The sequence below is a fragment of the Babylonia areolata genome, chromosome 7 (genome assembly GCF_041734735.1).
Source record: "Babylonia areolata isolate BAREFJ2019XMU chromosome 7, ASM4173473v1, whole genome shotgun sequence".
NCBI classification, from domain to species: Eukaryota; Metazoa; Mollusca; class Gastropoda; order Neogastropoda; family Buccinidae; genus Babylonia; species Babylonia areolata.
The window spans coordinates 20748958-20763267 of NC_134882.1; the positions used below are offsets into that span (position 1 = coordinate 20748958).

At 45.0% G+C, this 14310-nt stretch overlaps 1 protein-coding gene across 1 annotated transcript in view; it reads left to right on the forward strand.

Moving 5' to 3' along the window:
- Positions 1–14310, forward strand: part of LOC143283798 (uncharacterized) — a 64172-nt gene that overhangs the window by 36766 nt on the left and 13096 nt on the right. Inside the window, exon 6 of the mRNA XM_076590169.1 lies at positions 5600–5755. Within this exon, the coding sequence (XP_076446284.1) occupies positions 5600–5755 (156 nt within the window). The remainder of the gene's footprint in view (positions 1–5599; positions 5756–14310) is intronic.

Consider the following 14310-nt stretch of genomic DNA (forward strand, 5'->3'; position numbering starts at 1 on the left):
CGTGTAGTTGCCGTATGATGGTGATGAACTTTCTGGGACATCCGTACTTCACCATGATTCTCCAAAGGCCATCTCTGCTAATAGTATCGAAGGCCTTGGTCAGATCGACATAGGTGGAGTAAAGGTCGGCGTTCTGTTCCTGACACTTCTCCTGGAGCTGCCTGGCAGCAAACACCATGTCGATAGTCCCGCGTTCTTTCCGGAAGCCACACTGGCTCTCTGGTATGAGACCTTGCTCAAGGTGCGCTATGAGACGGTTGAGTAGCACTCTGGCCAGAGTCTTGCGTGCAACAGACACCAGGGATATTCCACGATGGTTGTCACAGGCCTGACGATTTCCTTTGCGCTTGTACAGGTGTATGATGGAAGCGTCTTTGAAGTTCTGTGGAACTGCCTCAAGCTGCCAGATGAGCTGGAACAGCTGATGAAGCTTCTCAGTCAGCGCCATACCACCTTCTTTGTAGACCTCAGTTGGAATGGAGTCTGAGCCAGGGACTTTGCCTTTGGATAGCAGACGGATAGCTTTCTGGGTCTCCTCGAAAGTTGGAATGGCATCCAACGACTCACTGACTGGCAGGGGGAGTCGGTCGATGGCTTCATCATTGATGGTGGAGGGGCAGTCTAGTACGCTGTCAAAGTGTTCAGCCCATCTCTCAAGGATCCCGTCCTTGTCAGTGATTAGAGTAGAACCATCAGCACTGAGGAGTGGAGCAGATCCGGAGGTGGTGGGACCGTAGACTTCTTTCAGGCCGTTATAGAAGTTCTTCATGTCGTTCCTGTCTGCAAAGCCCTGGATCTCATCAGCTTTGTTGTTCAACCAGGAATCCTGCACCTGCCGCAGCTTCAGCTGGATGGTGCTGCGTGCGCTCTTCAGTATGTCTTTCTTTGACTGTGACTTGGGATCTTCAATGTGGGCTCCGTAGGCTTGGAGTTTGTCTTCCAGCAGCTGCTTGATCTCAGTGCAGTTCTCATCAAACCAGTCTTTGTGCTTCCTGGCAGAAGGCCCCAGGCACTCCATGGCAGTGTTGTACACCGTCTCATGCAGTGCGCCCCATGCTGCCTCCACATTCTGGTTGTCCAACACGGTCCAGCACGGTGGACTCAAGGCGTTCCTCCAGGGTGTCAGCAAAGCTCTGCTTGATGTTGCCTAGCTCCAGCTTGTTGACATTCAGGCGTTTGGGTGCTTTCATGCCCTGAGGCCGTCTCTTGGGCTGGATGCGGAGGTTGAGTTTGGAGACGATAAGGTGGTGGTCTGTCCAGCACTCGGCGCCGCACATGGCAGTAAGACAGTAACATCATTGGGAAGACAGTGGCAGACAGTGACATCAACAAGAATACAGTAGTAGACAGTGACATCAACAAGAAGACAGTAACAATTAACATCATTGATAAGACAGTAACAGGCAGTGATAGTCAAAGACAGTGATCCAAAGACATTGACATCGATTAGAAGACAGTGACATCAATAAAAAGACAGTGACAGAAAGTGACATCGTTGAGAAGACAGAAACATCGATGTGTCACATTAATGAGAAGACACTGACATCAGTGCGAAGACAGTGATAGATAGTGTCATCGATGAGGATACAGTAACATTGTTGAGAAGACGGTGACATCAGCACAGGCCACCGATATCTTTGTAGAAGGCCAGTGACACAGCACAGGCCACCGATATCTTTGTTGAAGGCTGGTGTCACAGCACAGGCCACCCATACCTTTGTTGAAGGCCGGTGACACGGCACAGGCCATACATTCCTTTGTTGAAGGCCAGTGACACAGCACAGGCCATACATACCTGTGTTGAAGGCCAGTGACACAGCACAGGCCATACATACCTGTGTTGAAGGCCAGTGACACAGCACAGGCACGATACCTTTCCTGAAGGCGACGGCTGACAGCTGTTAACCACACACATTAATTACTTGGACAGGAAGAAGATCCAGCTAGAACATCGCGAGACATTACGGCACTAGGATGCATTCTCTCTCTCTCTCTCTCTCTCTCTCTCTCTCTCTCTCTCTCTGTATATATATATATATATATGTGTGTGTGTGTGTGTGTTTTCTTTCTAATAGCTGTATCCTTGGAAGAGACATGACAGTACAAGGGTGCGTCATTAATACATGGGTACATCCTTGTGAAACAAACAATGGGTACATCCTTTGAAACAAACAATACATGGGTACATCCTTGTGAAACAAACAATACATGGGTACATCCTTGTGAAACAAACAGTACATGGGTATATGGAGTCTCCCGTCGGTCCGACGGATGAGTAGTCAGGCAGGCTTATCTGTTGGTGTGCGTCCTCATATGGGAGAAGAGGCCAATTCCCACAGGTGTTGCAAGGGAAAACGTCTCCAGAAGTTGAACCCTGCTTCCTTCACTCACGCTTCTCCTTAATGGCCAGCGTTCTCTTGTTTTCAAACATCTTTATGCCACTAGAGCACAGCATCCTCCAGCGAGAGCGGTCAAGGGCATCAGTTTCCCAGGAAGCGATGTCTATGCCACAGGCTTTGAGGTTTGTCTTCAAGGTGTCCCTGAAGCGCTTGCAGAGTATTCCAAGTTCACGGTGGCCTTCCTTCAGCTGGCCATACAAAAGCATCTTCGGGATCCTGCTGTCTGTTATGCGGACAGTGTGTCCTGCCCAGCGTAGCTGGCACTGGATCAGCAGGCTTTCGATGCTGGGCAGGCCGCTCCTCTCTAGGACCTGGAGGTTGGAGATCCTGTCTTGCCACTTTATGCCGAGGATGTGATGTGGGCTTAAATGGGGAGACTGGGACCACACAGTCGAGTGTCATCCACTTCAAGGATGCGTCTTTGGGTGTGTTGCTCTATTACCTGACCAACGCTGCAAGTGTCTGTAATTCTCGGGCCTGGTTGACGCCGGGATATCATTATGACGGGAAGCGTAGAGTACAGCCTTGTCACGCAGTCCCAAACCGAAATGGACCTCCATAGCAACATCGTCATCGTCATCCTCCTCCTCCTTCATCATCATCAGTATAAACAAAACAGTCTCAAAGTCTGTGACCTTTCATGTCCTGCTCTCGTGGTGACCTCAGTTTCGATGCCCCTCCACTTCCGTGCTTGGAGTGAGTCCTGTCAATGTTTTCAGTGTCGGTAGATTCATGGGGGGCTGTTGTTTGAGGGACGTGGTGGCGGTCTCCACCCTGGGAGGGACGCTCACTCAGTCTGACTCCGCGACTAAGTCTTTATTGTCGTTAGTAGGGGGTTTAGTAGGTGGTGTCCTAAGTACGTTGAATCAGAACAAGTTAACTAACACCACTGAAGTAACTCAGCAGCAGTGCAGGGTCTTCTCTGGTGTGTGGCCTCCTGGCGACCTAACATCGATGGTTCCCTGCGGACTGTCGACGTTGGAAATGTGACGGACGAACCCTAGTGTGGTCGTGTATGGGGGACTCTGAATGAGCAGCATGGGAGTAATGCCACTGAAATGGTGCAGATGATGGGGCAGCAAAAAAACAACAACAAACAACAACAAAAAACCATGGGTACATCCTTGTGAAACAAACAATACATGGGTACATCTTTGTGAAACAATGGGTACATCCTTGTGAAACAAACAGTACATGAGTATAATTATGGAGTCTCCCGTCGGTCCGACGGATGAGTAGGCAGGCAGGCTTATCTGTTGGTGTGTGTCCTCATATGGGAGAAGAGGCCGATTCTGGATGCGCAACACTTCCAACAGGTGTTGCAAGGGAAAACGTCTCCAGAAGTTGAGCCCTGATTCCTTCACTCACGCTTCTCCTTAATGGCCAGCGTTCTCTTGTTTTCATACATCTTTATGCCACTAGAGCACAGCATCCTCCAGCGAGAGCGGTCAAGGGCATCGGTTTCCCAGGAAGCGATGTCTATGTCACAGGCTTTGAGGTTTGTCTTCAAGGTGTCCTTGAAGCGCTTGCAGAGTATTCCAAGTTCACGGTGGCCTTCCTTCAGCTGGCCATACAAAAGCATCTTCGGGATCCTGCTGTCTGTCATGCGGACAACGTGTCCTGTCCAGCGTAGCTGGCACTGGATCAGCAGGCTTTCGATGCTGGGCAGGCCGCTCCTCTCTAGGACCTGGAGGTTGGAGACCCTGTCTTGCCACTTTATGCCGAGGATCTTTCGTAGGCATCTCTGGTGAAACTGCTCAAGTTGTTGAATGTGACGGCGATACGTCGTCCATGTTTCACAGCAGTACAACAAGGTGGTCAGCACAACAGCTCTGTAGGTTTTCATCTTGGTGCTGAGCCTGATGCCTTTGTTGTTCCACAGCCTGTTGTTGAGTCTGCCAAAGGCGGAGCTGGCCTTGGCGATGCGCAGCGTCACTTCTGCATCAAGGGCTCCGTTGCTGCATAGGGTGCTGCCCAGGTAGCAAAACTTGTCGACTGACTTGATCTCTGTGTCATCGATCTTGATTGCAGGTGTTGGGGAGGCACTGGCGCTCTGTGAGCTAGCTGGTTGGCACATGGACTCGGTCTTGCTGAGGCTAATGTTGAGTCCAAAGCGCCTGCAGGAGGTTGAGAACTTGTCCATAATGAACTGCATGTCCTCATGGGGGTGTGCAGCAAGTGTGAAGTCATCAGCGAAGAGGAACTCTCTCAAGAGTGCCTCAAACACCCTGGACCTGGCGTAGAGTCACTGCAAGTTGAAAAGTTTGCTACCTGTGCGAAACTGAATGTAGATGCCCCAGTCACAGTTTTGGAAGGCGTCAATCAGCATGGCAGAGAAGAGAATGGAGAACAGTATGGGTGCCAGGACGCAGCCCTGCTTCACTCCATTTACCACAGGGAACGGATCCGACATGTCAGTATTTTCCTGTACTCTCGCCTGCATGCCATCATGGAATGACGCAATCAGCTGGATTAGGCTCTCTGGGCAGCCGAACTTTAGGAGGATCTTCCACAGACCACGGCAGTTCACCGTGTCAAAGGCCTTGGTCAAGTCTACAAAGACCATGTGGAGCTCCTTGTTCTGCTCACGGCACTTCTCCTGCATCTGGCATACGGCAAACACCATGTCACATGTTCCCCTGCCTGAGCATCAGGGATGACTGTGTTGGAGACATGGTCAACCAGTCTGTTCAGTATGATGCAGACGAAGATCTTGCCGACAATGCAGAGGAGAGAGATTCCATGGTGGTTATCGCAGGATGTTTTGTCTCCCTTCCGTTAATACATGGGTACATCCTTGTGAAACAAACAATACACGGGTACATCCTTGTGAAACAAACAATACATGGGTACATCCTTGTGAAACAAACAATCAATGGATACATCCTTGTGAAACAAACAATGGGTGCATCCTTGTGAAATAACAATACATGGTTATATCCTTCCGAAACAAACAATGCACCATGTGTTTCATCGCATCCTATCAGACACCATAGGCCTTTCTAGTTGTTTGTGGTTGTTGTTTTTTCTTCGTTTTAAGATAATTATTCTATTGTCGTCCTTGTTTACATCTATTCAGTCATGTGTTCGTGTAGACCCTATTTATTATTAACTTATGTATGTATTCTTTCATTGACATAATTTTTTTTTTTTATCTTGCAAAGACACCTTAGGGACAGGTGGTCGTCTGCATGTTGCAGGTCATTTCGTCGATACTGAGATGGGGAGGTGCCTTAGGTGCTCCTACTGTTTCCCCGGTCATCCCGGGCTGGCGGTGAGGGAGGATGGTTGCCGGTCACAGCCCCGGGATTGGCAGTGTCGACCTCTGGTGTACACCTCTAACGTGTCAGGCGCAGGTGTGTGTGTGTGTGTGTGTGGCAGTGTCGACCTCTGGTGTACACCTCTGACGTGTCAGGGACAGGTGTGTGTGTGTGTGTGTGTGTGTGTGTGTGTGGCAGTGTCGGCCTCTGGTGTACACCTCTGACGTGTCAGGGACAGGTGTGTGTGTGTGTGTGTGTGGCAGTGTCGGCCTCTGGTGTACACCTCTGACGTGTCAGGGGCAGGTGTGTGTGTGTGTGTGTGGCAGTGTCGGCCTCTGGTGTACACCTCTGACGTGTCAGGGACAGGTGTGTGTGTGTGTGGCCGTGTCGGCCTCTGGTGTACACCTCTGACGTGTCAGGGACAGGTGTGTGTGTGTGTGTGTGTGTGTGTGTGTGTGTGTGTGTGTGAATAGAATAGATTTTATTGTCATGAAACCGTAAGGTTTATAAGACACAATTGCAATGGTAAATGAATGAACGAATGAAAAACACACAATTTATCAATCAGTTAATGCGGTAAATTGCAGCAGCATTCATACACAAATTTTCCTAATCTTGTTTGTATATATTCATCATCTGTTAGCATCACCTGACTGGGAATATGTCCTGTGTTATTCGAATTTTGAATATCCTTTGAAAATTGTTGCCTTAAGGTTTTATATTTAATACAATGATCAAGAAGATGGATTTCGTCTTCCAGGATGTTACACTTGTTGCACAATCTGTCTTCTTGTGGAATATTTAAATATCTACCTTTCTCAATCTTTAGGTCATGCGCGCTTATTCTGAGTTTCGTTAAAGCTTGTCTGTGTTTTGTATCTGATATATTTAAAAGGTAGGTTTCAGTTTTGTACTCTGCTACAATCGTATTGTAAAATTTTAGCTTTAATGTTTTTTCTCTTTTCTCTTTCCAGTATTTGATATATTCATTTTCTAATTTTTTATACACGACGTATTTCAGTCTATGTACGTTGAATGTGAATTGATTTTTCCAAATGTGATCAAGGCCTATAATTTCGAGTATCTTTTTAACAAAAATCAACCATGGGGAAGTTGTATTTTCTTGTTGGTACATGGACTTATATATTTTGTTGATGAGGGAAGTTTCTGGTAATTGAATAATGTGAATCCAATATGTAATAATTTGGCACATTATCTTTAATGTGTATGTGTGTGTGGCAGTGTCGGCCTCTGGTGTACACCTCTGACGTGTCACGGACAGGTGTGTGTGTGTGTGTGTGTGTGGCAGTGTCGACCTCTGGTGTACACCTCTGACGTGTCGGGGACAGGTGTGTGTGTGTGTGTGTGTGTGTCTGTGTGTGTGTTTGTGGCAGTGTCGGCCTCTGGTGTACACCTCTGACGTGTCGAGGACAGGTGTGTGTGTGTGTGTGTGTGTGTGTGTTTGTGGCAGTGTCGGCCTCTGGTGTACACTTCTGACGTGTCGAGGACAGGTGTGTGTGTGTGTGTGTGTGTGTGTGTGTGTGTGTGTGTGTGTGTGTGTTTGTGGCAGTGTCGGCCTCTGGTGTACACCTCTGACGTGTCAGGGACAGGTGTGTGTGTGTGTGTGTGTGTGTGTGTGTGTGTGTGTGTGTGTGTGAGTGTGTGTGTGTGTGTGTGTATGAATCAGAATCAGAATCAGAATTAGTTTTAATGTCAATTAAACCTGAACAAGGTTTATAAGACACGCATGCAAAGTTACATGAAACCACACACAAAAAAGCAAAACAAAATTGAGAAATATTGGACAAGACATTGAATCACTCCTGCACGCGATGGCGTTTTTGACAGCAAACGTACCGACAAATTTCCCAAACACTCCCACAAGTTTGTCTTCCAATGTTTGCTGACTGGGTTTAATAATATGTGGAATGCAACTTTGAATTTTTTGAATGAATTCTATTCTAATTTCTTTGTATAATTCGCAGTCATCTAAGAAATTATATTCATACTCTGTTGTTTGACATTGTAAACACAGTCTCCTTTCTTTAGGATGTTGAAATATCGGCCTTTTTCTGTTGCTAAATCATGACAGGATATTCTTAATTTGCACAATGATTGTTTTTGATTATAATTAAGATATCCTTCAAGCAAATAAGGTTCGGTTCTGTATTCACGAGTAATTTTATTATAGAATAGTAGTTTAGATTTATTTTCAGATTTGTTTCTCTTCCAGAATAAAACATCCATATTCTTGTTTATTCATTATAACGTGACTAAGTCTGTGAATATTGAATGTTGACTGATTATTCCAAACGTGTCTTAAACCAAGATTCTGTAATATGATTTCAACAAAATAACCCATGTTCGCTGTTTTGTTTCCTCTGTAAGCATGTCGTCATACACAATTTTGATATACAAATTTTCTCGTGCCTGTGTTATGTGAAACCAAAATTTTATTACTTGACAAATCACTTTTAAACTTAAGGGGTATTTACATATTTCACCAAGTATTGCTAAATGTGTGGCTTTTTTGTGGACTCCCAGTATTTGTTTAAAAAAGTTTAAATGAACATGCCCATGAGGAAATTTGTTCATGAGACAGTGGTTATATAGTTTGTCAAAGGTAAAAGTAGCATCTGCTTTTTCACAAGAGGGGAACCATATTAATAAATTTTCTGCTCCATACGTTAGTATTGGTGAAACGAGACTATCAGATAATTTTGATATTATATGTATGCTTATGTTTTCATTCTTGAAAGATGTTTTAAGAATATGAGAAGCTTTATTACCTTGTTTTGCCAGATGTTTCATTGCCTTTTCAAAATTGCTTGATTTATGGCATATTATTCCCAGGTATTTGTATTGTTCAGTTGTTTCTATAACTTCTGTTCCACATTTTAAAAAACATTCGAGCTCGTGGTTCTGATCTCGAAAATATGACAACTTTTGTTTTGCCTCTATTGATTTCAATACCCCATTGTTTACAATATAAATGTAACTGGTTTAGTTTCAGCTGTAGACCATGTTTAGATTTTGAAAGTAATACTAAGTCATCAGCATATAAAAGACAAGAGATACTTTTATTTTGAAGAGGAATTTCGTTTAATGTCCCGTCACACATATCGGTGATTGAAGACATTTTGTTAAAGTATTTATGAATACATTTGAGTATTATCGGTTAGAAGGGGTGGGAGATGTGAATGAATGGAGGGTTGGAGGAAACTGGGCAAATGAGGGTGAAATGAGGGTGATATTTGAAAAATAAAATCTAAATACAATTACAGGAAATTACTTAAAGGACTTCGTAAAAGAGAAGTCGTTAAACTGACAAGCGAAACAACTGATAATGAATGCAAAAAGTCAAAAACATCAACGTTCTCAATAACCTGTGAAGACACACTTTCGTGTACATAAGGCTTCATCAAGCTACAGTAAAAAATTATATGCTTAAATGTCAGGTTACTAAGGCATATGCACTTGACATTAGAACAATACTTGGTCTGTAATGAATCTGATAATAGTCTGAGAGCTAAACTCAGAACTGGTCTGCGAATCGGACCACAGTCTGAGAGAGGTAACTGACGAGGTTTTAGACTTGAATTCAGGCACTTATAAAAGCATCTTTCTAATATATTGTTTATTTCCTTGTATGACAATGGGCAATATGCTTTTATGCTATCTGTGATTCTTTGCTCCCCTTTTTGCAGCCCTGTCTGCTTGGTCGTTATAAAGGAATCCAGATTGGGATGGTATCCAACAAAAATCAACATTTGTACCCTTCACAAATAGGGAGTGCAATAAATACCTAATTTCAAACAATAAATCTTCTCTTTGATTATTCTCAAAAAGGAGCAAACTTTTTAAAATAGATTGAGAATCAACACAAAATAGGATATTACTTACTATCATTGGTATATCAACAAGATTGATTTAAAGCCATAAGGATGGCCACCAATTCAGCTGTAAAAATTGAATGTCCCTTACCTAAATGATATGATTTTTCTGTTTTTAGGCCAGGAATGACAAAAGCAGATTCTGCACTGCTATTATCCAGGTTAGTCAGTGTAAACTTTTAAATGATAATCATAATTTTCTTCTAATTCAATTCTGACAGATGCTGCTATTATATGTGGAGATTCTCCTTTTGTTGTGTTAGAAGCACATATGTTGACGTTTGCTTTTGTGAACTCCCAGGGAGAGACAGGTGGCACCAGAACACGAGGTGCCATATCATGTAAATCAATGTCTGAACAATTTAAAATATCTGACACATATGTGCGAATGGTTTGTAGATTTTAATTAATTTGTGCATTTTTGGGGAAATCAATATCAGACCTCATATTTAATTCCTCAAAATCATCCACTGCTGTACATCTCACAATGTATTTAGCAGAACTTAATTTTCTGATTTCATCTAGTGGTAGAATACCCGCAGGCTTATAGGCTTCTGATGTTTTAGTATGCACAGGTACCCATAAAGCCAGTTTCACAGCTTTACTGTCAATTATTCGCAGCTTCTTTAGAAACGTCGGCGGAGCAGAAAAGAAGATTTCTTGACCATAGGTCAATCTTGATCTTACGAGAGATGTCGCTTAATGTAAAAGAATTTTGGAGTCTTGTCCCCAAGGAGAGTGGCTTACAATTTTTAAGAAATTTAAACTTTTTACTGCTTTAGTCACTATTGAATCAATGTGTTTCTTCCAGTTTAGTTTTGAAGTAAATAGGATCCCAAGAAATTTTATTTCCGACTTGAAAAATATTTCATGTCCTCCCAAAAAATCGTGGTAGTTTGCTGGGATTATAACCATTATTAAAGAGGATCAACTGTGTTTTTTCTACAGAAAACTCAAAACCGTCAGAGTGCATATAGCTACTCAGTCTATCGAGTTCACCCTGAAAATGTTTCTGTACATAATTGATGTAATGTAGGCTTGTCCTTTTCCTCAAGGATGTCTAAATCCATATAGCAATATCATCAGCATATTGAGCCGGCTTGGTAGATGATGAAAAACATGTGTGTAAATCATAAAGCATAATATTGAATAATAATGGAGAAATAATGGAACCCTGCGGGATTCCCATGTTTATGGGCATAGAGGTTGATAAAGTTACTCCCACTCTTGCCACTATATATCTCCCACTTAAAAAGGATTTAACATGGTCATAAACATGACCCGACAGACCATTTTGTTTCAGCTTAAATAACAGTCTGCTATGCCATACACAGTCATAAGCTTTAGTAAGATCGAAGAAGGACGCAAGGATACTTTTTTGTTTAGAAAACTTTTCTTTTTTTTTTAAATTTGGGTAGTGAGAGAGGTCAGATGATCAGTTGTAGATCTTCCTTTCCGGAATCCAGTTTGAGCTGACGGAATTATGTTATTTTTGTCACAGTAATATACCATTCTAATATTTACAGTTTTCTTCATGACTTTCCCAACGTGGGAGGTAACCGAAATAGGTCTATAGCTCGAAGCTTCTGTTCAATGTTTACTCTGTTTTAATACAGGAGTTACAATGGAAGTTTTCCATACATCAGGGATTTGTCCACATTCCCAGCACTTTTTGAAATAATGTATGTAATATAATTATCCAGTTTCCCGGCAAATGGTTTAACATGGTGTAAGATACTGTGGTGGTGTGTGTCCATCGAGATCGATGATGACCATCGTTGTCATCCAGCTGGGGGATGGGGGGAGGGTGGTGGTGGGGTGGGAGGATGCTCATGAATCTATCTGTGAATGCGCAGATGGCTGAATAGTCCAATCTGCGCACGAAATGTTCGCTGACAGTTGGGGCAGACAAAGACAGGCATATCATTGTCAGGGAGCTTGTTTGCCCGTGACTTTCTGGCCTGCCTCTTCTGAACAGCTGCAGCAGTCCTGTTGGCCTCACACAACTTGGCGCCTTTGTGCACAGCAGCGCGCCATTTGTCACGGTCCACTGCAGATTCCTCCCAGGAGTCAGGGTTGATATCAAACGCTTTCAGAGAGACTTTCAGAGTATCTCTAAAGCGCTTCTTCTGACCTCCGTGTGATCTCTTCCCTTGTTGCAGCTCGCCATAGAAGAGCCTTTTGGGCAGCCAATGGTCTGGCTTGCGCGCCACGTGTCCAGCCCAGCGAAACTGGGACTGCATCAGGATGGTGAAGATGCTGGAAAGGGTGGCTTTTGCAAGCACCTCCGTGTCTGGGGTCCTGTCTTGCCACTTGATGTTCAGTAGCTTCCTGAGGCATGTTGTGTGGAAGTGGTTCAGCTTCTGGGCCTGTCGTTGGTACACTGTCCAAGTTTCGCAGGCGTACAGTAGAGTGGGGAGAACTACTGCTCTGTAGACCTTTAGCTTGGTCTCAAGACCAATGCCTCTTCTGTTCCAGACATTTGCATAGAGTCTGCCAAAGGTTGCGCTTGCTCTTGCAATCCTGACGTTCACTTCATCGTCGATGGTCGCATTTCGTGACAGTGTGCTGCCAAGGTATGTGAACCGCTCCACCGCACTGAGTCTCTGACCATTGACTGTGATGTTGGGCTCAACGTGGGGTTTCCCTGGGGCTGGCTGATGGAGATCTTCAGTTTTCCTTGTGCTGATGGTAAGGCCGAAGTTCCTGCTTGCAGTGGCAAACTTGTCAACGCTGAGTTGCATGTCAGCTTCAGATCCAGCATTGAGGGCACAATCATCAGCAAACAAAAAGTCTCTGATGATGTCTGTCATGAAGCCTTCTGAGGTTAAACAGCTTGCCATCTGTTCAGTACTTTAGGCCGATTCCAACATCACCATCTCTGAAGGCATCAGTAAGCATTGCAGAGAACATGAGGCTGAACAGCGTAGGAGCCAGGACGCAGCCTTGCTTGACACCATTTGTGACAGGAAAAGGAGCAGATGTTTCGCCATTGTCCTGGACTCGAGTCTGCATGCTTTCATGGAATTGGCTAACCAAGGAAATAAATTTCCGAGGGCATCCGTACTTGGCCATGATCTTCCACAGTCCCTCTCTATTCACGGTGTCGAAGGCCTTAGTGAGGTCGACATAGGTGGAGAACAGATCAGCATTTTGCTCCTGACATTTCTCTTGCAGCTGCCTTGCAGCAAACACCATGTCGGTGGTTCCGCGCTCTTTCCGGAATCCACATTGGCTCTCAGGCAAATGACCTTGGTCAAGGTGTGCTGTGAGGTGGTTTAGTAGGATCCTGGCAAGTATCTTGCCTGCGATGGAGAGCAAGGAAATGCCCCGATGGTTATCACAGGCTTGCCGGTTCCCCTTTCGCTTGTACAAGTGAATGATAGATGCATCTTTGAAATCCTGGGGGATCGTCTCTTCTTTCCACATGAGTCAGTACAGCTGATGGAGCTTCTCAGTCAGCACAGTGCCTCCATCCTTGTAGATCTCTGCTGGTATGGAGTCTGAGCCAGGTGCTTTGCCACTGGATAGCAGACGGATTGCTTTCTGGGTCTCAAGAAGTGTTGGCGGATCGTCCAGTGCTTCGTTGATGGGAACCTGTGGGAGACGGTCTATGGCTTCATCATTTATGGAGGAAGGGCGATTTAGGACACTGTTGAGGTGCTCAGCCCAGCGTTCGAGAATTTTCTCCTTCTCGGTGATCAAGATATTCCCATCTGCACTGAGGAGGGGGGATGATCCTGAGGATGTGGGGCCGTAGATTTCTTTTAAGGCATCATAGAACCTCTTCGTGCCTGTCAGTATATCCCTGGATCTCATCAGCTTTGTCACTCAGCCACTTATCCTGCATCTGACGTAACTTTTGCTGAACAGTCCTGCGGATGGCATTGTACGCATCCTTTTTCGATGTGGACTTTGGGTTGCTCAGGTAGGCTTGATGCAGACGGCGTTTCTCATCCAGAAGCTGCTTGATTTCATCAGTTTTCATCAAACCAGTCTGTGCTTTCTGGTCATGGGTCCCAGGGTCTCTGAAGCTGTACTATAGATCAGCTCGCGCAGGGTACTCCAGTCAGACTCCACATTCTGGTTGTACAGAGAGGCGGATTCCAGACGATCTTCCAGCAGCTCCACAAAGGTCTGTTTGATAGTGATGTTTTTCAGCTTAGCGATGTTGAGCCGTTTTGGAGCCTTCTGGCCTTGGGGGCGTCTCTTGGGTTGGATTCGAATATTCAGCTTCGAGACAACAAGGCGATGGTCTGTCCAACACTCGGCGCCGCACATGGTCTTTGTCACACGTACATCTTGCCTATCCCTTTTCCTGACGATGACGTAATCGATGAGATGCCAATGCTTTGAGCGAGGGTGCATCCATGACGTCCTGTTACGGGTAGGGAGGCAGAAAACTGTTGGTTATCAGCAGTTCGTGCTCCGCACAGGTCTGAAGCAAAAGCAATCCATTTGGGTTGCAGTGGCCCACGCCGTGCTTTCCAAACACTCCATCCCAGGAGATGTAGTCAGAGCCAACTCTAGCATTGAAGTCCCCAATAATGATGAGCTTTCGGGATAGCAGCAATGGCAGAGTGAAGGTCCTCGTAGAACTTCGCCTTCACTTCATCCGGGTTGGTCATGGTTGGAGCGTAGGTACTGACAATGGTGAGGTGCTTCTGGCCAGATGCCAGTGGGAGTTTCATGTTCATAAGCCTATCGTTGACTCCCTTTGGGATTCCAGCTAGCTTGCTGACAAGTGTTGTTTTTACT